Source organism: Vigna unguiculata, chromosome 2 (genome assembly GCF_004118075.2).
Source record: "Vigna unguiculata cultivar IT97K-499-35 chromosome 2, ASM411807v1, whole genome shotgun sequence".
Taxonomy (NCBI): Eukaryota; Viridiplantae; Streptophyta; class Magnoliopsida; order Fabales; family Fabaceae; genus Vigna; species Vigna unguiculata.
The window spans coordinates 22,436,031-22,444,638 of NC_040280.1; the positions used below are offsets into that span (position 1 = coordinate 22,436,031).

Consider the following 8,608-nt stretch of genomic DNA (forward strand, 5'->3'; position numbering starts at 1 on the left):
TATGATGTTTTTAAAATAAATTGAAATTTGAGATGAATTATATATTTACTTTAAAAAGAAAATTGTTTAATAAAATAAAGTTTTGTATTGTGATTAATCTTGATTTGAGAAGGGTGTAAGAAAAACAAGGGTTTTGAAGGTGAAAAGGGAAGGGTCAAAGTGTTAAAGATTAGTAAGACAAATAATGTAAGGTGGGTTGTTGGAAAAATGTGACCTAATTTAGCGGCGACTTAGTACAACATTTTTTATATATTGCATCTTCTCTGACCAAATTTACCAAAGTGTAATGCTTATTTTTTAAAAGGCCCTCAAATCTTTTATGCATTGAACTATATATTTTTAAAAATTTCATGTGTATTCCACACAATTCAGTTTGTATTAACATTTCTTCAATCATTATATCACACATCACATAAATTAAATACTATATAATGTTATTTTTATTTATTAAAAATACTATGAAATTAAAAAATATATCATCCAGAAGTAATGCAAAATTCAATACCTAATATTTAATAAGAAGTATTGTATTATAAGTATTCAAGTATTTGCATGTATGTAAGGTACTGTCATATCTGTACTCGCCTACGCTTATAGGTAATAGATATCTGGTCACATTTCTCCGTGCAGGTACTTTGAACTGTGGGCATTTATTATTCTTATTGCTCGTATATTTGAATATAGAAAAATATTTAAATGTTCTCTTATAATATTATTACAAAATTATATAGCAGAAGAAATAAAAAAGAAAAAGAAAGAAAGTGTAAAATAATGAATGTCGATGAAGTGTGTGAAAAAGTGAGTTAATAAAGAACATTAATCTACATTTTATAAATTTGCTGTAATGGTAAATTGTTTTTGGTTCTTAAATAAGAAAAAGGAGATTTCATTTTGTTAAACTGAACGATTAGTATCTGCGTTAATAAAAATTATCATATAAAAACATAGTTATCTTTTTATCATCAATTATAGGTTTTTTCTTACCATATAAGTACGTTTTTTTTTTTAATTTATTAAAAGAGATAAATTTTAAGAAATTATATTAATGGATAAATGGCGTTTTTTAAACATATCTTCAATATGAGAAAGTGAAATAGTGTTCTCAAAATATGATTTATATGTTTAATTGTTGTTATATAAAAATATGCTTTGAATTCACAATTAACTCTTTTTTAATTAACTCGTACTTTACTGTGAGATTCGAATTTCTTTTTAATTTTTTTTATCTTTTAAGTTTTTTATTTTAGTTTAGATATACATTATTTTTTATTTCCAAATGATGTTTATAATTAAATTAATATATATTTTTTAAAGTTTCATATATATATAAACATTTTAATAATACATTAATCAAATTACTGAACAAATAATTTCAAAATAAAAATATATTTATTTAAAAAATGAAAAACATAAAATTTTAAAAGAGAAAAAAAGAGAATACATGTCAAATACAATTTTAAAATTAAAAAACAAGTAGCAAAATTTTAAAAATTAAAGTTTTGTAATCTTAATTTATTAATTAAATTATAAAAAAAATCTAAAAAATAATGTTTATATAAAAATTAAAAAAAAATCATTTTTTTCTAATTATGTTACTTAGTGAGTCAATCCAACCTGACTAACTTATTAATGAACAAAAAAAAAATTTGAACCCGTTCGGTCCACCATGAGTTGGTGGGTTAAATGGGTTAACTCAATGACTCACTTAATTGAAAAAATACAATTTTTTTCTCTAGTTCCAAAAAAAACTAAATTATAATTCTGATTAAAATATAAATAAATTTCAATATAATTTAAAATGATGTTAAACTCCAAATACAAACCAAAATCACCAAAAAATTACCAATGTATTGGCTAAAAAAAAAACACTAAACTCGACCCAAATGAAAAAATCAACGTAATAAAAAACACTTGTAAAAATTAACCCGGATAAGCCAGGTTCCTGATGGGTCGGATCAAAAATTAACCCATACTAAAATTTGTAAAAAAATTTAACCCAACCTAGTCCGGACCCATGATAGACCGAGTTGACTCATAGATTCTAACCTATTTGACAACTTTACACGCCGTTGACCTTGGCGATGCCATCTCCTTTCTTCTTTTCTTTGTGTTTCTCTGTTTCTCGCATGTTTAAATTGGTTGTATTTTGAAAATGTGATTTTCACTGTTGGGACAATTTTTTCTCTATGAAAGTTGTGGGTGTTATCACTTTTGCACTGTGGTTATGTTTTTCAGATACAATTATGAGTCAATGGTCACAAAAGATGGAGATCATTCTATGTGGAGATGTTGGAAATGAAGAAGGTGACTGAATAGGCGATGACCGATGCACATAGATTCTTTGTTTACATGTGAATGATGTTGAGTGTGAATAATTGAGAGGAGGATAATGGTGATATCAAGAATGATATTTGTGTTGTGGGTTGGATAGAAGACGATGATGGACTCCCATAGTGTGTGTTGTGTGTTTTGCAGTAATAAGAAAGATGGATAGAGATGATAAAATTATGGAGTAAAAATTGAGAATACACTTTCTATGTTAATTGAGTCTATAACCAACATTACTTTTTATGACACGTTTAGAATCAACATAAAAAGTTTTTTTTAACTGATATAAAAAATCTTCGTTACAAATAAAATAAAAGTATCCAGTACGAACCAATTAAATTTTGTGTTATAGTAATAGATAAAAAATATATTTAACATATACTAAATCTTAGTTTTTAAATTAAGTTTATTGAAATGGAACTAATTAAGAAAATCATGAGAGAAATTCATTGAAGTGGTTTATATATATATATATATATATATATATATATATATATATAATATACTGCTTTAGTCTAATGAGAATAGTAAAGGAGACGGAGAATAATTTTTTCCCGTTGAGAATTTAGTTTTTAACCAATGTAAAGAAAATGTTGGTGGGTAATGACACCGAATGGAATGGATAAGACTTTTCTTATTTCTATTATTATTTGAAACTTGTCTAACTTTTACTTTTGATAGAATTTTATACTGAAATTTTAATGCTTCAAAAATTGTACGGAATTAAGATGTGCACATGACATAAATGAAATGCATTTATTTTAAAATAAAAATGAATTATTTTATCTAAATAGGATATTTAAAAATGAAAAGAAAATGCATTTCAAAATTCAAACTGTTTAGAAATCTTAAGCGAGTTCTTTTATACATAAAAAATAATAATTAAAGGGAACTACACATGTTTGTCCATATGTTATCATTAATTTTAAAATAATAATTTAAAATATAGCAGAAAAAATCTCACCGAAGTTTTATCTTATCAAATAAACTGCAATTGAGAAAAAAAAAAAAAGCTGACCCAGGCATCGCATATTTATATTCAAACAAACATATGAAGAGCGTACCTGTATCTTTCATCAACAGATACACTCTCTCCCTCAACTCTCCACCGCAACTTCCACTTCCGGCGACTTCTCCGATTGTTTGCCGGCGAAACCTCATCGGAAGCCATGGCCACGGCCACAGAATGAGTCTCCGCCGATCGCCATGTCGGTCTCCTGCTCTAACTGCGTCCCCGACTCCTTCCTTCTCTGCGGCGAGGACTCCTCCGGAGTCTTGTCTGGAGAATCGCCGGAATGTTCCTCCGACCTTGATTCCTCGCCGAGGTCGGAGGAGGAGTCCATCGCTGGATTCATCGAAGACGAACGACACTTTGTTCCCGGATTCGAATACCTCAACAGGTTCCAATCACGCTCTCTCGACGCCTCGGCCAGAGAAGAATCCGTTGCATGGATTCTCAAGGTAACTCACTCTACGGCCTAGCATTTATTTTCACCTAACGGGACACGCTGTTGCGTTCTTATTACGATATTGCCACGCGCGTGGAAAACCGAACCAGGAAGCGCTATAATGCGCCGCGCGCAACTGTCTTCGGAAAATGGTTCAGTTTACAGATCTATTCTTTTATCGGTTTTAATCTGGTGTACGCAGGTGCAGGCTTATTACGCTTTTCAACCTCTCACGGCTTATCTTTCCGTTAATTACATGGACCGATTCTTGAATTCTCGGCCGTTGCCGGTGAGTTAGATACCTCAAGTTCGATTTTGGATAATTTAAAGATTAATAAAAATCGGAAATGGAGAAATTAATAAAAGCTAAATGATGAACCTGTGACTTTGGGCGATAGGTATTAGTGTCACACATGTGCGAGAAAAGAAAATAGTTCTACGCCGTAACTATGTATTGACTTTTCAGTCTTTTATTTGATGCGAAAGTGTCACCGCGCATTATCACATCACAAGAAAAACTTTTTTAAACTATTAACTGAGAGTAAAAATATTCCTTACTGTGTATACAATTATAGACTTTCATCCAATCACAAACTTTTATGAATAATGTGTAATAGTCAATCAACTTTCTAATCTTAACTTAAATATGTATATTTGGACAGTGTTACACAGATTGACTATATATACGATGCAGTACTTTTATTAGTTGAGTTATGTTGTTAATTACCTGAAATAATATTTTATGTGCCTATATATTATTTATTATTCGCGATAAATTTGATTCTTTTAAGATTAAGGCATCATAATGATTTTCTTTTGCAAATAGAAATAACTATTAATGACATAACTTTTGATGTTTTTTCGTTATTGATTAAAGTTCCAATCCAAAGATATCACGAAAATCTTATTTACGGTGACTTTTGTAAATCTTATTAATAATTAATAATACATATTTAAAAATATGTTGTTACTATTGCTTTTCTTTATTATAGGTTGCTATAGATTCTTGTACTCTAAAACTCTGTGTGTACGTGCATTGAACGTGGTAGTATGTGCAAAAGAGTTTGATTAGGAGTGTACTCGCAATAATGATCTGATAATAATGATTAGCTTTTCTTTAATTTACTGTTTGATATTTATAAATATATTTACAGCAAACCAATGGGTGGCCATTGCAACTTCTATCAGTTGCGTGCTTGTCTTTGGCGGCAAAGATGGAGGAACCTCTAGTTCCGTCACTGTTGGACCTTCAGGTATGTGTCCAATGTGTGTCAATCCGTGATTGAGTGAGATAAAAGTATATCAAAGGCACATTCGTGATAAAGTTTCCTCTTTAAAACATTACTAGAAAATGTGGATACATTGATTAAAATATTAATTCCTGTACTTCCTCTGTGATCGAATCAATTCTCGCGAGTAATGTAAGTCGTAATACATGACAAATACATCATCCCTTATTTAATGTATACAGGTAGAAGGTGCCAAATACCTATTTGAGCCCAGAACAATTAGAAGAATGGAGCTACTTGTCCTGGGCGTCCTGGATTGGAGGCTAAGATCGGTTACTCCATTTAGCTTCCTCGATTTCTTTGCGTGCAAGTTAGATTCAACTGGAACTCTTACGGGGTTCCTCATTTCACGTGCTACGCAAATTATCTTGTCTAATATCCAAGGTATATGCATTCATTTTGTAGACGTGTAGAGGAAAATTATATTTTGATATAATTGTGAAAAACCAAATGCTTTACAATATCGTTTTAAAAATATAATAATATATAATAGTACTTTAATTTTAAAAATTAATTAAAATATTAATATAATAAGTTGCCAAATAATTATTTCACTTTTAATGACATATCAGGTATCAATGAGAAGTTTAAGTTGCATTAAAATCTATCGGAAAATAATTAAGGTATGAATTTTCTGTAGTAACTTCTTTCTGTTCTTCCAGAGGCTAGTTTTCTTGCCTATTGGCCATCATGCATTGCTGCAGCGGCCATTCTCCATGCAGCTAACGAAATTCCTAATTGGTCTCTCGTTAGACCCGAGGATGCCGAGTCGTGGTGCGAGGGGCTAATAAAGGTAAGCAAGTTCAAAGAGTCCGTTGAAAGTTCTTAAGTGAAAATATGAATCAGGTTGTCAAAATACATTTATCTGATTCTTGCAGGAGAAAATTATAGGATGCTACCAATTAATGCAAGAACTTGTTATTGACAATAACCGGAGGAAACCCCCTAGAGTGTTACCGCAGCTGCGAGTGACATCTCAGCCCCTTATAAGGTCTAGTGTCTCATCATTCTCAGCATCATCCTCTTCTCCTTCATCCTCATTGTCTTGTAAAAGGAGGAAATTAAATAACTGTTTGTGGGTAGATGATGACAAAGGAAACTCCCAGTGAAGAGAAAAAGAGCAGTAATAAAGGAGGAAAAAAGAATGAAATAAGGTGGTGGTCCAAGTTGTCCAGAAGCCTCAACATTTTTTAGAGGGTATTTTTGAGTTTAAAATTGACTAGAGTCACGGTGTACATTATAATACTACAGACTATTTTATGAGAGTTGTGAACCTTTATTATTGTTATTATTGTTTTGTTGGTGGGTGTTGCCATTCATCAATGGCTTTGCAGATTCCCTAGGGAAGGGGATTTTGCAACATAAATATATTGTTGTGGAAAAGTGTGTATGTGAGAGAGGGGGAAAATATAGAAAGATGCATTTAATGGTTTGGTCGAGCAAGTGTGGAAGAAAGAAGTGGGGAGTTTGGAATTCAAAGATGCGCTGGTTATCGGTGAAAGAGAAGAGAATGGTGGGACAATGCTTCAGAGCTGGTATGAAAAAAAAAACAGAGTCGCAGAGCAAAGAAATAAATTGGGTCGGCAAATCCTAGGGTATTGAAACTTCGAAGTTAGGGCTGTTTCTTATAATGGGATCTCTAAGTCAAGCTTCTCATCTTGACCAGCATCTTCGCTTCTTCAGTTTACACGTTACTTTTGAAAGTGTGATACCACTAGAGTACAAAAACCTAATAGCAATAAGTTGAAGGTTGCCACATTTTGTGGACTTTTTTCTTCTGATACGCGTGAGACGCCTCTGGTGCGTGTCTCGCACGTGCGTATGTGTGATTTTTTTTATGTTTTAGTTATGGCGGGAACTGTTTTTTATTTCCTTTTCTTTTAGGCTTGAGCTTCGGCCTAACTATACAGGATCCATTACCTGGTGTCCACGCGTGATGGAAACACGTGTCTACAGTTTTACCTTTATCTTGGATTTTTTCATTTGTTTTCAACAGAGGATAACCCTCTTCTTTTGTAGTGCCTAATTGGCTTTGGGAGAAATGGGAGTAAAGGTCTTTGGGGCCTTTTCCTGTGTGCTTTGTATTGAATTCATTAATAATAATGACAATGTTAATTTTCTAATTTCTTTCATTAACATGTTCTTTTCACTCATTCTTCCGTTCCATGTCTAGGTAATTTCTTGACTCTTGTATGAATAATGGGATTGATGGAGAGTTTGACCGACCAAACCAAAATTGTTCAGCTGACTTTTATCTAATGAACTTAATCCCCCCAAGAACGTGACCCATGATTCGCAATTAGATACCATGTAGATTTGTCATTTGTTCTTATTACTGCATGAAAAGAAAGTTTAAGACCCTCTGTGGAATCTAGTGAGGCATAACTCTGAATAGGATGCACTAGACGGCCCCGCTAGCAATAAAGAGGGTTCAATCAGTGACTATGACTCCTCAATTAACCGGTGTCTGCTCGTGACTATTTCCAGGCTGTTCTATCATGCTGATATTATTATGCATACATACATACATACAACCAGCTACTAGCCCACTGAAATTTCAGACAGTCCTTGCCTCACATTCATGTGTTCATTCACTCAGACATAGATCTTCATATGAGAATAATTTATTTTAGGCACCTAAAGGTCTCAAAATTTACATCACATACCTCTTGGCCTATGGGAAGCAACTAGCCAAGCCTAGCTTTTGACGAAATTCATAAATTGAAAGCATATAATTACGTATTAATTCATAACTTAAAAGCAACAGATCTTTAAAAAGCTACTTTAGCATAGCTTGTTCTCTACAAATACTAAATTAAAAGGCCCGAGTCACAGAGAAGTTGTCATTTAGCCCCATATACCCGACACAAGGTATATTATTTTTGAATGCAGTAACACTACACACACCACAATGGCTTTATTCCCATGTCTTGGCAGAAAAAGTAACCATGCATGTTAGGCATTTGTCTCACAATCTTATCAGAACTTCCTTTGCATGACACCCGTATGGCCACTAATTGAATAAACATCCTATTCTCTCCATCTCATCCATGCATTTCTGTTTAACCCATGTTCATCTAACCATGCCACTGCATAGATGGACCATAGTGAAGAAAAATATGGTAACGTAGTGACAATCCAAGCTCAGTACCTCTTTCTATTGCTCTTGGATGCTTGCTCTGTGTAATTGATTATGCAATGGAGCAAGGACTAGTCATTGGACCACCTAATTCATTTATTATTATTTTTTTTTTTAATTTATCCACCTGAATTATTTTTTACCTTTTATGAAGCGCATAGGAATTCATACTTGGACTAAAATATCAGGGGTCATCCTCCTTCATAACTGGCACCATCGTCTCTTTCCTATGTACTACATACTATACTATTCCTGCTTTATGAATGGCTTCAGGATAGTGCCACCAATGTGGATCCCCCAATCAACCATTTTATATTTCACTCATCAATTTATCAAGACGTGCAATTTATTAAAGGTAATGGAACTTTGCTTAACCAATTAATGCAATGCTGCAATATGTCAAC

At 32.5% G+C, this 8,608-nt stretch overlaps 1 protein-coding gene across 1 annotated transcript; it reads left to right on the forward strand.

The window, feature by feature from the left end:
• Positions 1-3,403: 3,403 nt before the first annotated feature.
• LOC114173747 (cyclin-D1-1) lies at positions 3,404-7,201 on the forward strand. The gene is made up of 6 exons (XM_028058329.1): positions 3,404-3,789; positions 3,979-4,065; positions 4,931-5,029; positions 5,248-5,449; positions 5,728-5,858; positions 5,944-7,201. The coding sequence occupies exons 1-6, from the start codon at positions 3,535-3,537 to the stop codon at positions 6,172-6,174; spliced, it is 1,005 nt and encodes a 334-aa protein (XP_027914130.1). The 5' UTR covers positions 3,404-3,534; the 3' UTR covers positions 6,175-7,201.
• Positions 7,202-8,608: the final 1,407 nt, after the last annotated feature.